Genomic DNA, 18304 nt, shown 5'->3' with positions numbered 1-18304 from the left:
CCCGAATTAAAACAATTTTATTGTACATTTCTTTGAAGAGTATCTAAATACATAAATATGTAACAATAGTGGCTATGACTTAATGAGGTGGACAACGAGTAAGGATTTCAAATACAAAATTGTCTTCCAGCAGACATATTAGAGATTTCACTCCTTGCGACTATGAAAAAATTAATCAACCTTGTCTGCTACCTCAAGTTAGTTTTCCACCTAAAATTAATAAGCTTTTAATAACTAATATGTACAGTTATGATGAACACCGGTTTCATTCTAAACTTTTTGCGACGTATACTGGATCGCCTACTTTAATACTGCCCGGTCGTTTGACTTCCAAGTGAATCCCCATAATTGGGACCTTACTCGGTCCATTGCTAAGTCTGTACCTAAAAATAATGAGAAAAATGGTAAGATGAAGGATCAGTTATTGATCCTGAATATTTGTTTAAGCAATCCTTCAAAAACGCAAGTACTTACTTTTTCAGTGTTTTCAGTGGTTCCATGTCGGAACTGCGCGATGCATTTTCTGGATTGATGGTCGTCATGATGCATCTGGTGCATTCTTTGACATTCCTAAGCACAACATTGCCAATTTTAACCCATTCCCAAGAATCTTCAGCGTAGGGTGCCAGGTCTGGTCCATCTACCACGAAATTTGGTCGAAAATTTAAAACGGTTACGCTGGAATTACCTATCCTTTTGTTTAAGTCATTGACAGACGCTTGGTTTAGGAGCAGGATACTGGTTAAATCTGAGTACAAACCCTAAAACGAAGGAAATGATTGTAATTACGATGATCAAAAGTAAGTGTCAGTATTTTATTGTGTGAAGTAAAGTTTTTAGGGAATGATCATTAGAAATTTTAGAAAATATACTCTTAAAAGTAATGAGTGCGATTCTTTTCTGGCTTCTGGAACTCTCCTGGACCAGTGAAGCAGTGAGGCGAGCGAGGGGAGGTGTTAGATAAAGACCCCCGACCCTCACCAGTTCAATACCGGCGATTGAGGGGAGCAGGTGTTTGAAGAAGTTCAGTGGTTATTATAGTCCGTTACAATCGAATTTTGGGTTAAGCTCAGTAAATGTAGTCCGCAAACGGTTGAATTATGGCAGCTGCAAACAAGATGCTTTATCGCAGGTACAAATTGACAGGTGGTTCAAGGCTTTCAAGAACGAAAGGGAAAGTATTGAAGATCAGGAACAATCTGGTCACCTTTCAACGTCAAGAACAGATAAAACATCCATGTCAAAGTTGTTTTGGACACATATTGGAGTTTGAATATCAGAGCTAACGGTTTTGAAGTGGGCCTATCGAAATCTGTCGTATACAGAATTGTAATTGAAGACTTGAACATAAGTAACCGGGCTTTCGAAGTAGAGTTGTCACGGTGATGAAACTTATGTGTACGAATACGATCACTTCGAATTCACCCAAACCAAAAAAGTAGGGATAAACAATTTTAAAAAAAAATCAATTATTGTGTTATTTTTTACATCGAAACATATTGGTCACAAGGAAAATGTATCAGAATTTATACCTTTAAAAGTTACAGTTTTGGGAGTTCGCCTCACAGTATGGGCACATGCACTCTATAGCCTTGCTATTTTTTTTTGTTCCATGCAGTAAAATTCTACTTACAAGAGATCATGTTGGGACCATTTTCAACACCTAACAAACAATAGCGAGTATTTTTAAAAAATGTTACAGAAAGCAACTTCATGCATGATATGAAGACTGGAAAACCGTTGGAACAACTATTTTGTTCCACAAAGCTGTTACTTTGAAGGTGCATCCAGTTACAAACGCATGTAATGAACCAGTTTAGACATTTCTGGAGGGATTTTTTGTATTTCCTGAAAATATTGGCGGAAAGAATAAAAAAGTTATTGGACAGAAAGACTACTAAAAATTAAAAACGCCATGTATCTCTTAAACAAATCAAGAAATCTAAATATAATTTTGTCGTTCAATTTTGTAAGAAAATTGGGCCAGAATCATTTCAACCATTTTTCCTTCTCAGGAAATAGAAACACTTCAGAAAATTTCAAAAGTGCCCAACCACCTTCTACAGCAGCACCGTGCTTTTATTCTAGTAAGCTGGTTTTAACATACAATCATCTTAATGTTATACAAGGTGCCCAGTAATAAATTTTAACCACATATTTAACACATCCGAATGCAAGCACTTTTATTTTGTTGCAATAATGTTTTACATATTTTTGTATTTTTATTTTTTACTTTTATATATATTATTTTATTTTATTATGTTTTTCTCAAAACCTCTTAGTTTTCAAGATAATATACTCTTGTTAATGCTTGTTATCCGCCACTGGAGCAAAGACCGAAACGGTTTCGGCGAATTTCCAGTGAAGTATAATCCAGTAAATCATTTGGGACGTTACTTAAAAAGTATAAATACCTTCGACCATCCGATTTAATATATCGTAAGATTCATTGAACCATTCGTTACTATTCCGGCAAAAAATTCACTGAATCTCTTTACTCTCTATAGTCACAGAAATGTTGTCCGTGATGGTAATCTTGAGGCTGTAAAAACTGAATTTTTGTACATAGTAGGGATTGTACCTGCTGTTGTTTTAAATTCCTTCAAACTGAAGTTAATCTACGAATGCTGTTCCAGGATTATTTGCAGTATTCTTCAAAAGTGCAACTTCAATTTTCGCAATACAATTAGGCAATTATCAGCCACGATTATGAATTTCACCTTTAAAAAATCATCCTTTCCCTATTTCTAAAACCCAGCATGATGCACAATCACAACTGTTAATACTACGTCATGTTTGTTACACTTTACAATGAGTCTAGTAGAGTCTGGCTCTGTGTACTTAAAGAGGCTCACTAGTGTAGTATATCCCCAAAAGTCTTAGGGTGCACAACTTGGAAATAAAGGAGATTCCATACGAATTCATTCACTGATTCATCATAAATTACCAGCACCAATTTTTCAAAAAATGATCAAATACGCGTGGTTTGCATGAAAACTTTCCGACCAAAGAGATTTTTTTCAAAACGTGAATGAAGTATGTCTTCCTAAACTAAAAAAAAGACTTGTGCTTGCTCAAATGTTGCTTTTATTTCTTGTAGTAAATGCCAGTTAAATTTATTAGTGTTATTTTAATAGGTAAAAAGAGTAAACACATGTAAAGTTACGAAAAAAATATTAGACGAAAGTTATTGGTTATAATTTAAATATATGGTTAAATTGTTGGCATTTATTTCTGGGACACCCTGTATAAACTCTATTAATAATTTAGTATAAAAACTTTAATACTGCATTTAATATTGGTAGGCGGAATTTTATCTCATGTTTATAAAAGATTTGTTGGTAAATCGGGTACAACTTAAATCAAACATACTACTTAGCTACTGTGTCCTTCACTCTTACTACCTAGTATAATTTCACATCATTTTTATTGAGGCTTAGAGGATTTTTCAGATGTTTACTAAACAAATATTAAATAAGTCACCATAGGTTAATAAAAACAAGTGATATCAGAATATATTTGGATATAAAGAAGAATGAAACTGGTATAAATAAAATTGTACTGGACTAGTTAAAAATGAGATAAATATTTAAAATAAGAGAAAAAACTATAGTTTAGAAGTAATTTTGTCAAAATTTTTCCGATACATCTTCAAAAATTCGTATTATAACAAGTTGGTTAATATTATAAGAATTTCGTCTTAACAACGGATATTTTGTAATGTTTTATAACAATTTGTCAGACTGTTATTTACCAACTGCCAACTTGTTATAAAAGGAATTTTATAAAAACTCTATTTTTGTTATTAAATGGTAAATATCTCAGAAATTAATAATTTTAGCTATAGGGAATGCTTCATAAAATTGAAAGAACATTAAGTGTATTTTCAGTTTTTAGAATAAAATACAGGGTGGTTCATTTTAAAAAATTGACAAAATTATGTGCAATAATAAAAAAATAGCACTTTCTCGTAAAATTGTACCAATATCAAAAAGTTATGCCTACAAAAAAACATTGTTAAGTATTTACGGTATAGAGGACGCTGAAATAGGAATGATTCTCGTACCTATACAATTGATCATAACTTTTGAAATACCCTGAACACCATAATTAAACCGTATATTGGAAGCATGGGAGAGATGAGCTTAATCTAAATTTGAAATAATATATAGGGTGTCCCATTTAAAAAACAGTATGTTTGGTTCCCCTGGTAATACGTAACACCCTGTATATACGAAAATAATTTTAAAATGTGCAGTTNCGTAGGACCAAATATGGTTGTTCCTTTGGTTTAAAATTCCCCTTCGAGTAAATGTTGCCCCATATTCTGTCCACATTACTTTTTGCGTAAACTGATCATCATTCTCTGCTTGGTTTAACATCCAGTCACAAAACACGCGCCTGCATCGTATGTCCTGAGGCAATAAATGTTGCACACGCTGGATATGGTACGCATGGCGTCCATCAGCCCGAAGAGTCCTCCAAATGGTACTTGACGAAATACCTAGCTCATAGCTTCTGACACTCGTGGATCGATTTTCATCGAAATGGTTTAAAATAGTATTCGGTCTTACTTCATCCTGAAGTGGAGCAAAATGTCCATCAGCATAAGTTGGAATACCGAAAGACCTAGTTTGTCTAGACGACTGAATATCGTTGAAAATGTTTCCTTTGCTGGTAATCTGCGATGAGGAAATCTTACTGCATATTCACGGCGAGCCGCTGTGGCATTTCCATCACAAAAACCATATACAAAGACCATATCAGCATAATCAGTGGTCGAAAATATGGACGGCATTATTAAACTTATTTTTATTAGTTTGAACGCTTTATCTAATGGATAATTTATGCAACAATTCGCAAAATAACATTTAAAACGTCAAATTAACATTGCTTGACAGCAGCCCACTCGAAAATTTTTGTTGAGGTTCATTTTAATATTTATCGACAGAATCCAGAAGCACCCTTCCGAAAAATCAATTTTGCCATGAAACTATAAGAGTTAGGAAAAAAGTGAATGTACATTTTTTGTCAATAACAAACATTTCTATCTAAAAAAAGCATCATTTTTTATTTTCAGTAGGGCCGTATTATTTTTTTTATAATTTAATGCATCTGAGTCCCAATAACTCCGCCACTGGTTGCTTGCAGGACATCTACTTCTATGGAAAAATGGTATCCTGTAAGAAGATGTATCATGCCAAATTTGGCTTAAATAGCCTTCTTCATTTAGAAGTTATTTAAAAAATTCGAATTTTTTTAAAATTCTTTAACGCCCTATATTTCGAAATTGAAGCGTCTCTGGGAAAAAATTTATACTTGTTTTTTTTTCTTATTTTTTTATGAGTTTTTCCTTAAAGTTTGTCGACTTAATCCTGAAACACCCTGTTAAAATTCACTATACTTTTTTTTTGTTGTTCTGGAATTTAGAATTACTTACTTCACGACAACTTCCTTGTTCCTAGTTCTATCAGGTATCTGCAAGAGTAAAGTATTCATATTAGGTGCATTCAAAAGTACATGGTTCATGTGTTCAGCCCTAACTTCTACCAGAACCATTTTTGGATAATGTCTAGAATTTACATATTTGTGACTTTTTTCATTATATACCACAAATGATCTGAAATTAGATAAATAAATATACATAATTTCCAGAACCTATATCTATAATAATACTGGGCATACCAGAAAATATTTGTTTCTAAAAATTTCGTGTGTGAATGCATAAAATTTTATAATGTGAATAAATGTTCGTCATTATTCCATATAGATACACAAAAACATCCTGTATGAAAATTAATAACTTTGAATAATTTTAATATTTTAAACCCATTCTTCATTATAAATATGTGCAACTCATACTAAATTATTTAAATAAATTTGATAATTTGATAAGATTTTGTCATCAAGTATGCTGTGATAAAAAATTATACTTACAAATAGGTCTACAATACATTCACCTGTCACGAAGTCTGAAAGACTTGTCGAACTTCTCTTCTTCCATCAGTCCACGTTTCGTACATTCTGCCTGATCGACTTCAAGCTTTTTTCCGCTTTTGAAGGGGTATATGCATAATTTTCTCACCTCTCCAACTGCTCTCCACTCGTTCGGGAACTTAGATTTTTTAAATTTAGAGGAAAAATAGTAATACGTGCCCAGTGTCGTGGCTGCCACAGTTAATATTCCAGCAGCAACAATTGTGTGTTGTGAGAAAATCGCGTTATGAGCCATAGTCAAAATTATCACCTCACATCACTGTAATTGCTAACACTTTCGTCAGTTTTAATATTTAATAACTAAAAACAAAATATTTAAGTTATAATTAAAGTGGTCTTTGATAAAGATAATTGAATATAATAGATAAAAATAAAAATAATCGAGTTGTTTGGAGGACACAGATTTAGGAATCAATTTAGCAAGTATTATCTCTACTATAAAAATATTATGACATAATGTGTTATTTCAGAGTTATTATTTGCTTAGCGGTTTGTACTTTGTCCGTGTGAATTAAATTATACACAATATATGTACATCTACAGAAATGCAGATAGGAAACATTTACTTGTATATTTATACGAATAAGCACATGATATTATTAAAAAAGTACATTGATATTCTTTTTGAAGAATAATATAAATGAAGTTACCAGAAAGTTATCACAGTAATTCTGGATCAGTTTTGGATATTTTATTAATATAAATCCACAGTGAGTAATCTTGTGAACTGGTGAACAAATAATGGGCTATCCCTTAACACAGAAAAATGCCTAAGTAAGTTTTATTCATAATACACACTCTGTATCAACTCCGAAATCAGTTGAAGAAGTAAGGGTTGAGGAAAAGTACATTAGACACTTTCTCAATCATTACTCTCAAACATTGTTATAAAGTTACTTAAAATGTTGATTTATTATGAATTATCATTATTTCACCGACTGGTGAATCTTGAACATTCTATGCTGTGCTATCTAAGATAGACTATCTTGAAATTACTTCTTGGGTTTCGAGACATCATCATATTTGACAACCTGGAGCAGGTTCAACATAAATTGGTATAAACCTTAGGCTTCAAAAAACCCTCAAAGAAAAAAGACGTTAAATCGCATAATCTGGGCGGCAACTCGATTCACCAAAACGGGAAATTACACGACCAGGAAATGACTCATGCAGTAATTGAATTGTTTATCAAGCTGTATGGTATGTGGCTCCGCCTTGTTGAAACCACATGCCGTGTACATCCATATCTTGCAGTTTAGGCACAAAAAAGTGGATTATCATGTCGCGATAGCGAGCATCATTAGCTGCTATTTCCCAACGAGCTGCATTTTCATTTTCGAAGAAGAATGGTCTGATGACGTCTTCGATCCAAAATCCATACCAAACTGGTACTGTAGATGCATTTGTTTCTCAACAACCACTCGTGAATTTTCTGAACCGCAAATGCGACAATTTTGTCGATTAACGAAGCCATCAAGATGAAAATGGGCCTCATCGCTAAAGACGATTTTGTTCAAAAAATCAATATTCACTTGTTTTCCAATCAACCAACTCTCCTCGCTCTGCATGGTCAGTAGGCTTCAATTCTTGAGTCAATGGTACTTTGTAAACATGAAGATGCAAGAATACGCTGTAGAGCGCCTCGAAATAGCCAATTCTTAACCACGGTGCGGAATTGATGTTCCTGGACTCTCAGCAACACTCTCACGAACTGCTTCGATGTTTTGTGTTGAACAACTTGTTGAAGGAAGACCAGAGTGTTTAAGATCACTAATTGATCCAGTCTCCCTGAATTTTTCAATTAATCTCTTCACAGTTGATGAAGTTACTCACTATTCCGACCATATTTTATACAAAAATTGCGAACTGCCAAAACTCATTATTTTTAAAATATTACTCAATAATGAAATCAATTTGTTCTTTCGTGTAGCGCTCTATTTTTAATAATCCTGAACTATCAGCTGTCACGCTATCTTCTTTTTCGTTGACAACACCTTACCGGACTAATAGCGCAAAATTCAAATCTTGCATAATTTTTGGGACACCCGATATAAGCACGACTACTAGGTTTGAGAATGAAAATTGCTTAAGTTTAGACTGTTTTACTAATCAAACAACTAGTTTAAATTATTGTATAACATTTTTTTCTTTCTCCACTAAATAAATATCACTTTTTATCAACTAAATTGTTTTGCTCCGAAACTTAATCAATTTCCTGGGTTAGCTGTCCTATCAACAATCCGTAAATATGGTATAAAAGAAACTAACCCGAATTAAAACAATTTTATTGTACATTTCTTTGAAGAGTATCTAAATACATAAATATGTAACAATAGTGGCTATGACTTAATGAGGTGGACAACGAGTAAGGATTTCAAATACAAAATTGTCTTCCAGCAGACATATTAGAGATTTCACTCCTTGCGACTATGAAAAAATTAATCAACCTTGTCTGCTACCTCAAGTTAGTTTTCCACCTAAAATTAATAAGCTTTTAATAACTAATATGTACAGTTATGATGAACACCGGTTTCATTCTAAACTTTTTGCGACGTATACTGGATCGCCTACTTTAATACTGCCCGGTCGTTTGACTTCCAAGTGAATCCCCATAATTGGGACCTTACTCGGTCCATTGCTAAGTCTGTACCTAAAAATAATGAGAAAAATGGTAAGATGAAGGATCAGTTATTGATCCTGAATATTTGTTTAAGCAATCCTTCAAAAACGCAAGTACTTACTTTTTCAGTGTTTTCAGTGGTTCCATGTCGGAACTGCGCGATGCATTTTCTGGATTGATGGTCGTCATGATGCATCTGGTGCATTCTTTGACATTCCTAAGCACAACATTGCCAATTTTAACCCATTCCCAAGAATCTTCAGCGTAGGGTGCCAGGTCTGGTCCATCTACCACGAAATTTGGTCGAAAATTTAAAACGGTTACGCTGGAATTACCTATCCTTTTGTTTAAGTCGTTGACAGACGCTTGGTTTAGGAGCAGGATACTGGTTAAATCTGAGTACAAACCCTAAAACGAAGGAAATGATTGTAATTACGATGATCAAAAGTAAGTGTCAGTATTTTATTGTGTGAAGTAAAGTTTTTAGGGAATGACCATTAGAAATTTTAGAAAATATACTCTTAAAAATAATGAGTGCGATTATTTTCTGGCCTCTGGAACTCTCCTGGACCAGTGAAGCAGTGAGGCGAGCGAAGGGAGGTGTTAGATAAAGACCCCCGACCCTCACCAGTTCAATACCGACGATTGAGGGGAGCAGGTGTTTGAAGAAGTTCAGTGGTTATTATAGTCCGTTACAATCAAATTTTGGGTTAAGCTCAGTAAATGTAGTCCGCAAACGGTTGAATTATGGCAGCTGCAAACAAGATGCTTTATCGCAGGTACAAATTGACAGGTGGTTCAAGGCTTTCAAGGACGAAAGGGAAAGTATTGAAGATCAGGAACAATCTGGTCACCTTTCAACGTCAAGAACAGATAAAACATCCATGTCAAAGTTGTTTTGGACACATATTGGAGTTTGAATATCAGAGCTAACGGTTTTGAAGTGGGCCTATCGAAATCTGTCGTATACAGAATTGTAATTGAAGACTTGAACATAAGTAACCGGGCTTTCGAAGTAGAGTTGTCACGGTGATGAAACTTATGTGTACGAATACGATCACTTCGAATTCACCCAAACCAAAAAAGTAGGGATAAACAATTTTCAAAAAAAATCAATTATTGTGTTATTTTTTACATCGAAACATATTGGTCACAAGGAAAATGTATCAGAATTTATACCTTTAAAAGTTACAGTTTTGGGAGTTCGCCTCACAGTATGGGCACATGCACTCTATAGCCTTGCTATTTTTTTTTGTTCCATGCAGTAAAATTCTACTTACAAGAGATCATGTTGGGACCATTTTCAACACCTAACAAACAATAGCGAGTATTTTTAAAAAATGTTACAGAAAGCAACTTCATGCATGATATGAAGACTGGAAAACCGTTGGAACAACTATTTTGTTCCACAAAGCTGTTACTTTGAAGGTGCATCCAGTTACAAACGCATGTAATGAACCAGTTTAGACATTTCTGGAGGGATTTTTTGTATTTCCTGAAAATATTGGCGGAAAGAATAAAAAAGTTATTGGACAGAAAGACTACTAAAAATTAAAAACGCCATGTATCTCTTAAACAAATCAAGAAATCTAAATATAATTTTGTCGTTCAATTTTGTAAGAAAATTGGGCCAGAATCATTTCAACCATTTTTCCTTCTCAGGAAATAGAAACACTTCAGAAAATTTCAAAAGTGCCCAACCACCTTCTACAGCAGCACCGTGCTTTTATTCTAGTAAGCTGGTTTTAACATACAATCATCTTAATGTTATACAAGGTGCCCAGTAATAAATTTTAACCACATATTTAACACATCCGAATGCAAGCACTTTTATTTTGTTGCAATAATGTTTTACATATTTTTGTATTTTTATTTTTTACTTTTATATATATTATTTTATTTTATTATGTTTTTCTCAAAACCTCTTAGTTTTCAAGATAATATACTCTTGTTAATGCTTGTTATCCGCCACTGGAGCAAAGACCGAAACGGTTTCGGCGAATTTCCAGTGAAGTATAATCCAGTAAATCATTTGGGACGTTACTTAAAAAGTATAAATACCTTCGACCATCCGATTTAATATATCGTAAGATTCATTGAACCATTCGTTACTATTCCGGCAAAAAATTCACTGAATCTCTTTACTCTCTATAGTCACAGAAATGTTGTCCGTGATGGTAATCTTGAGGCTGTAAAAACTGAATTTTTGTACATAGTAGGGATTGTACCTGCTGTTGTTTTAAATTCCTTCAAACTGAAGTTAATCTACGAATGCTGTTCCAGGATTATTTGCAGTATTCTTCAAAAGTGCAACTTCAATTTTCGCAATACAATTAGGCAATTATCAGCCACGATTATGAATTTCACCTTTAAAAAATCATCCTTTCCCTATTTCTAAAACCCAGCATGATGCACAATCACAACTGTTAATACTACGTCATGTTTGTTACACTTTACAATGAGTCTAGTAGAGTCTGGCTCTGTGTACTTAAAGAGGCTCACTAGTGTAGTATATCCCCAAAAGTCTTAGGGTGCACAACTTGGAAATAAAGGAGATTCCATACGAATTCATTCACTGATTCATCATAAATTACCAGCACCAATTTTTCAAAAAATGATCAAATACGCGTGGTTTGCATGAAAACTTTCCGACCAAAGAGATTTTTTTCCAAACGTGAATGAAGTATGTCTTCCTAAACTAAAAAAAGGCTTGTGCTTGCTCAAATGTTGCTTTTATTTCTTGTAGTAAATGCCAGTTAAATTTATTAGTGTTATTTTAATAGGTAAAAAGAGTAAACACATGTAAAGTTACGAAAAAAATATTAGACGAAAGTTATTGGTTATAATTTAAATATATGGTTAAATTGTTGGCATTTATTTCTGGGACACCCTGTATAAACTCTATTAATAATTTAGTATAAAAACTTTAATACTGCATTTAATATTGGTAGGCGGAATTTTATCTCATGTTTATAAAAGATTTGTTGGTAAATCGGGTACAACTTAAATCAAACATACTACTTAGCTACTGTGTCCTTCACTCTTACTACCTAGTATAATTTCACATCATTTTTATTGAGGCTTAGAGGATTTTTCAGATGTTTACTAAACAAATATTAAATAAGTCACCATAGGTTAATAAAAACAAGTGATATCAGAATATATTTGGATATAAAGAAGAATGAAACTGGTATAAATAAAATTGTACTGGACTAGTTAAAAATGAGATAAATATTTAAAATAAGAGAAAAAACTATAGTTTAGAAGTAATTTTGTCAAAATTTTTCCGATACATCTTCAAAAATTCGTATTATAACAAGTTGGTTAATATTATAAGAATTTCGTCTTAACAACGGATATTTTGTAATGTTTTATAACAATTTGTCAGACTGTTATTTACCAACTGCCAACTTGTTATAAAAGGAATTTTATAAAAACTCTATTTTTGTTATTAAATGGTAAATATCTCAGAAATTAATAATTTTAGCTATAGGGAATGCTTCATAAAAATGAAAGAACATTAAGTGTATTTTCAGTTTTTAGAATAAAATACAGGGTGGTTCATTTTAAAAAATTGACAAAATTATGTGCAATAATAAAAAAATAGCACTTTCTCGTAAAATTGTACCAATATCAAAAAGTTATGCCTACAAAAAAACATTGTTAAGTATTTACGGTATACAGGACGCTGAAATAGGAATGATTCTCGTACCTATACAATTGATCATAACTTTTGAAATACCCTGAACACCATAATTAAACCGTATATTGGAAGCATGGGAGAGATGAGCTTAATCTAAATTTGAAATAATATATAGGGTGTCCCATTTAAAAAACAGTATGTTTGGTTCCCCTGGTAATACGTAACACCCTGTATATACGAAAATAATTTTAAAATGTGCAGTTTTAATTTGGCTTTCATGTTCATTCTTGAACGCAATTTTGTGACACTCTATATCAAACAATTAAATAATATTCACTTTTTATTTTTGGTGTACGTAAATCAGTATTTACAAACTTAATTAGTACAATTCTAGCAATGGCAGATGATAACATCAGTGATATTTTTACTATCCCAAATAAATATCCTAGTGTAAACATAAACATTTATATCTTGAAAAAATTGTTTGTTTATTCTCATTGCTTTTACATGATCAACAAAATAGGTCGTATTTGTGTGGTTCATTGCGATTATTAATTTATTAATTCATTTAACGACATAATTATTCGACTTGGTACAGATTCAAGGGTTCTTCATTTTAAATTACCAAGTACATTTGCCAAAAAAAATATATAAAAATTATTATTTAATTATTTTAAAACTCAGTTTATTAATTTTTCTAATTTTTAACCAAACTGTGCTGACGACCAAAACACCTTGTCCCACATCACAAGTAATAGAAATACTAATATATTACTACATCGCGCTTGATTAGACAGCCTTAGTTGGTAGAATTTTTTTCAACAAATTGATTGTATTCATCTTACCGTAGAACTGTTTGATAAATTCTTGTAGTAATCCACGTCCACTTTATGCGCTTTCCTGATATCTCTTCTGTAGCTACCGTCGTGATATCCAAGACGCAACCCTGAGTCCTTCCCTAGGATGTACCTAGAGAACCATGAAGCTGCTTCGTCGCCGCAATCAATGCAGTAGATTTCTTCATTGGCGTGCAACCTTTAAGAATATTGATGGGTTTGTTATGCTTAATTTCAAATTACTTAAATAATGTGCTGCCGTATGTATAACATAACATTTATATATAAAAAACACAAAGATTCATACTTGGTGATCTTAATGGCTATATTCTAGAACTCTTTCTTTATAAAGATACTGCCAGACGAGGTACCTACCTAAATTTTTACATCAAAGAAAACAATAAATATTATTTTTTATTTCCAGAAAGGGAATTAATAATAATCATTACTTGAACAATTTCCGAATTGGATAGAGGGGTGTCAGTTTAGACGTTTCGAAAGATTTCTATCAAAAGAAGCTCTGAAGGTTGAGATTAAGTCCCCTCGCCGGTATTTATATTTGTTGCGCGTACTACCCCTATGTTTTCTTATCAGTACATCCTCATATGTAGGGTAAATAAATTGTTACCAATTATTCCTTAATCTCAGTTAACCTACTGAGGCTTGTTCAATATTTCTGTTGATATATCCATTGCCTGTGAGAACTGATCATAAACTGTAAACCATGTACCGGAATATCATAAAGACTCGCAAATGTAAATACCTGACCAGACTACTTAATTCCAAATTTCAAGGTTTCTTCCGACAACTTGGCAACAAATACAGAAATTGTTCAACTATTGACAACTGTTGGGAAAGTCTACAAATCAAGTTAAAATATGTTCTTCATTGTGTTTCGCAATGTATCATTAATTTCATTTTCAGATAAAGATATATTGAATTATTGATCACAATTTACTGTATCAAATATCATAAAGGAGCTAAAGGATTTCAGACCCATTTTTTAAGAACAGTTATTAATGAATATCAAAAAAAATGTATAGATAATAGAAAATATGTACTTACTTAATGGATACTTCTTTAGAATTAGACTTAGATGGTATCTCGACGTACAAGGTCCTCATGGTTGGAGTATCTATCGCTAGATGATCCGCATCGTGAACAGCGACATCTATCAGTACCATTTTCGGATAAGTTCTCGCAGTTCTAAACTCGTGATCCTTTTCAGCATATACGACTAGACTCCTGAAAGAAGTTGTTTTTATTATGCCAAGAGTGGTTCTTAAATTTTGCAGAACGAAAAAGTTGGGGTTGTATTTGCACCAATAGTAAGTGTTTTGTATAGATAAGCCAAAATTAGTACATATTATTTTTGAATTCTAATACCAAAAAACTGAAATTTTCAAATTGATTGATGCAATAGTTTTGAATATGCTCCTAGAATTTGCCTTTCTTTTAAGTTACAAAAGTATAAGGGCAATTGCCCCCTCTCCCCCTAGATACTCGAAAAGAGTACAAAAATTTTCTTAATTGTCGGGGAAATAAAGCACTAAAAACGGCCTTACCTCCGAAATCTGTGCAGTAAGATGGATCGTGATCGGCAACGGTCTCCGAGGTACCTAGTGCCCAAGGTGGCCGGTTTCCACGTCGTCTTATGGAATTTTGTGGAAATTCGTTATAAACTTAGCCGAAACTCGTTACCTCGGGGTTTTTGGGATCACTCAACACGAATATCACAACGGTAATGGTGTGGACACTAGGTACCTGGGAGACCGTTGCCGTTGTGATATTCGTGTTCAGCGACCCCAAAAACCCCCGAGTAGCAAAATTGAACTCATTTCCGTCAATATTTTCCGAGTTATAAATTTTTCATATTTTAACTCTTCGAGATGCAATTTTAAAAATGCATTTTTCTTATGCACCGATGCAATTTTCATTTCTCATTGATCACATGGGGTCACAAACTTTCTGCACGCTCTAACGAATCGAATTCAAAAAGCCGCATCACGATCCATCTAACTGTACAGATTTCGGAGATTCAGTGTTTCATTTCCTCGACTATAAGCTAAGAAACTATTGGATTAGAAATTTTTAATAAAATATTTTATTAAACTTTAATTTTGAAAATGAATGCACTACTTTATTTTTTTTAAAACAATTGTAATAAATTAGTATAAATATTTGTTTGCAAACCAATATCAAAAATACAAAATTTTATGTTAAAAAGTAATACATTTCTATATTTTAAAAATTCAGCTCTGGAATTTAAAATTAAAAAAAAATAAATATGTATCTATCGGAATTAGAATAAAAGTTTAACAGAGCAACTAAAGCTGTATATGTAACTCACCATTTTATATAGGGGTAATGAAAAATAGAAGAATGATGAGTATACACAGAAAGCTTATTTTTGAGAACCATGAAGATTTTACTAATAAACAAATTTTCAAAAAATCCGAGAAGTTTATATTTTACCTAATTTTCGTTGAATTTCTTAATTTTTTTAGTTATGTGTATATTTTTTTGTTTTTCTTGTATTAAAAATATTTCTAAAAAAAAATTATTCACTGTACCTATTTCTACTTATAATTTATACTTCTCCCATCCTCTCTCTTATCTTGCTTGCCCCCCCCCCCCTTGTCCATTGGCTGACGACGCCCTTTCTTCAAAGTCTACAGTCTACAGAATTTTAAAACAACAACAATTGCTTGTATTTTAGAAGACGGAGTTTTTTTAAAAGAGTTATGGTAAAAACAATGTATTCCTCATAGTAACAGCTGATAACTTCTTATAAAAAATGTAAAAAAAAATTTAAAGTATGATTGATGCCGTGGACTTAAATCTACAAGAGAAACGGTGTGTAAAATGTCGCATACTGATGCAGACAAAGGACAATAAAGTTCAACGGCTTTCATCTACAAAGCTGGCCTTTGGAGGAAGTGAGGCGGCCAAATGCCTAACTGATTTTTTTAAAGCACAAAAGTTCCATATTGGAACAAGTACCGACAGAATTGGATATCACCCCATATCTTCTAAAATGTGCCAAGGATCTGACTGATAAACAACACTTTCGAAATTATACAAAATAAATAAATTGGACGTTCTTATGGCCTGACATTCCTGCGAGAAAATATATATTATAATGTGCTGTACCAGTTTTTGAAAAACAACACACTGGGTAATTTTTGAGTACTTACCTGTCTTTAAGCTGGTAAGAGTTATCACCTTCCTTAGACTGCGTCAAACCGACCTTAGTGCATTCAGCTTGAGTCAATTCCAAACGATGTCCGCTCTTCAAGGGGTACATATGCAGTTTTTTTAACGTTCCTACTTCCTCCCAAGTCCATGGCACGATTTCCTTCTTCTTCTTTTGGTACAAATAAGCACCCACTACCGCTACTACCGTCGCTAACGTAGCGAACATCGCTGTCCCACCGAGGCCCATTTTAAAGTACTAAAATAAGAACAAATATGGCGATCAACGTGGAACAGAATAATTATATTTACAGAACTGGAACATGAGAAAGCATTTTGTTTTAATAAATATTCTAGAGTTTATCAGTAGGTATCGATATTAAAATTATTTTCGTACAGAAGCAATAGATAAAACTGTGCTCAATTAATAACAGCAAAGCTCATTTGTGTTCAGTTTTGTAAATAAGTAATATGTTCAACATATCGGTAAATAAATACCTAGTAATTTCAAAATTTTAAATATCTAAACGTGGATTGTTTAAGTCCAATTTGGAAGCTAATGAAACGTAACTGTAATTTTTTATTTGGAATGAAGTGTATATTAGTCACAACATATTCATATAAGTATCATGCATGATAGTAACCTTCCATTATGGTTCAAGAGAAAGTATATACCATCCAATGAGATTAAATAAAAGTATTATACTATTAAATTACTGACAATCCAAGTCAAGGTTTGAGTGGGATAAAGATCAATAAATAAAAGAACACCATCATTGCCAACGTTTCGGTGTTATTTTACACCATCCTCAGGGCTCGAAATTTGAAGTGTCTTTTGTCCAACTTAACAGTTCTAAATATTAAGAAGATGGTATCTAGATACTGACGAAATTTATGACAAGTAAATTTGGTTGGACCAATTAATTTAAATAAAGTGATTTAAAATTACAAAACTACTTTGAACATTTATTTTTTTTATTCAATATTCAAACAACAAATTAGTAAATTTTATCGTAAAGAATGGTGCATAAAATGAAGCACACATTGCAGTTTTTTCGGTGGTATAGGAATGACCTTTCGCATTAATTATGATTTATTTAATTTGGCACCTTTATCTTTATTATCTTGTGACATCATAAATTAAATATTCTGTTGACTTTTCCCCATAGACGAAAAAAGTAAATATGTACATTAAAAACAATATGTTCATTTTTACGTAACTTTCGCAAATTTTGCTCACACGATAGGTTCATATTATAACTATGTATATCTTAATAAAATCTGTGATACATATTTACAATGAGAATTACTAAAATGACTATATTAAATTATTACGCTTACAAAAATATTATTTATTTTGTGTTTATATTTATTTTACATATAATTATTAAGGATCTGAAAAAATCATTTTTCTAACTTTGCAGGTATGTGTATGATGTTTAAATATTATCCATTAATTAGGAAAAAAAATTGAAAACGAAATTTTATTCCAAGAATACAATTTTCCATAAAAAGTGGAACTGAATTTAAAATTCTTTTTAAAAAACTATTTACCTTTAAAGTTACCAAATTATAAGCAAGTCTATCATTAATGATACACATATATTTAAATAACAAGATCTACTAAATTCATTACGATCTATACATTTTGTTTTTAACGACTGTTTTGCTTAAATAAAACAATTAATAAATGTATGACTGTCATAATTAAAAAATAGAATATCAATTACGATTAATTAAATATAAATAGAATTGAATAAGTTGTACCATTTAAAATCAAATTTTGTAAGCATTTTCTTAAAATGTATTTGTGGAAATCTGAAATAATAAAACTAAAACTGAAGTACTTACCGCTTGCAATGATCTGGTATACCTATTTAATTTGAAGTTCGTTCAGTCCCCTATGAACTACTACAGACACATGATACGATGTCAGAGGCAAACAAGAACGTGAACAGAAGCAGGTTGCTATTTTTTCTTTTTCGATTAGTTAGGCAACCCGCTATGCGCTTT

The 18304-nt window shown here is 32.4% G+C and overlaps 2 protein-coding genes across 2 annotated transcripts; both read right to left on the bottom strand.

Moving 5' to 3' along the window:
• Window positions 1–2: 2 nt before the first annotated feature.
• LOC108917055 (mitochondrial amidoxime-reducing component 1-like) lies at window positions 3–6283 on the bottom strand. Its single transcript, XM_018723486.2, has 4 exons — window positions 5961–6283; window positions 5446–5620; window positions 475–761; window positions 3–383 (listed from the first exon to the last, which is right to left on the bottom strand). Exons 1-4 carry the CDS (start codon window positions 6230–6232, stop codon window positions 266–268), a joined length of 852 nt encoding a protein of 283 aa, XP_018579002.1. The 5' UTR covers window positions 6233–6283; the 3' UTR covers window positions 3–265.
• A 1983-nt stretch (window positions 6284–8266) lies between these two features.
• Window positions 8267–18229, bottom strand: LOC108917728 (mitochondrial amidoxime-reducing component 1-like). The gene is made up of 6 exons (XM_018724474.1): window positions 18143–18229; window positions 16294–16550; window positions 14162–14341; window positions 13106–13295; window positions 8739–9025; window positions 8267–8647 (listed from the first exon to the last, which is right to left on the bottom strand). The coding sequence occupies exons 2-6, from the start codon at window positions 16539–16541 to the stop codon at window positions 8530–8532; spliced, it is 1023 nt and encodes a 340-aa protein (XP_018579990.1). The 5' UTR covers window positions 16542–16550; window positions 18143–18229; the 3' UTR covers window positions 8267–8529.
• Window positions 18230–18304: the final 75 nt, after the last annotated feature.

The sequence above is a fragment of the Anoplophora glabripennis genome, unplaced genomic scaffold (assembly GCF_000390285.2).
Source record: "Anoplophora glabripennis isolate ALB-LARVAE unplaced genomic scaffold, Agla_2.0 scaffold3, whole genome shotgun sequence".
NCBI classification, from domain to species: Eukaryota; Metazoa; Arthropoda; class Insecta; order Coleoptera; family Cerambycidae; genus Anoplophora; species Anoplophora glabripennis.
This window is presented reverse-complemented; position numbering and strand designations above follow the sequence as displayed.

What these genes read in the sequence shown, in the direction of transcription:
- LOC108917055 (XM_018723486.2), bottom strand. Translation starts at nt 6,232, where the DNA reads ATGGCTCATAACGCGATTTTCTCACAACACACAATTGTTGCTGCTGGA. An exon ending in CTAGGAACAAGGAAGTTGTC is followed by an intron (nt 762 to 5,445) that starts GTGAAGTAAGTA and finishes CCTTCGTTTTAG; the next exon opens with GGTTTGTACTCAGATTTAAC. An exon ending in CCACTGAAAACACTGAAAAA is followed by an intron (nt 384 to 474) that starts GTAAGTACTTGC and finishes CATTATTTTTAG; the next exon opens with GTACAGACTTAGCAATGGAC.
- LOC108917728 (XM_018724474.1), bottom strand. Translation starts at nt 16,541, where the DNA reads ATGGGCCTCGGTGGGACAGCGATGTTCGCTACGTTAGCGACGGTAGTA. An exon ending in TCTAAAGAAGTATCCATTAA is followed by an intron (nt 13,296 to 14,161) that starts GTAAGTACATAT and finishes ATATTCTTAAAG; the next exon opens with GTTGCACGCCAATGAAGAAA. An exon ending in ATTTATCAAACAGTTCTACG is followed by an intron (nt 9,026 to 13,105) that starts GTAAGATGAATA and finishes CCTTCGTTTTAG; the next exon opens with GGTTTGTACTCAGATTTAAC.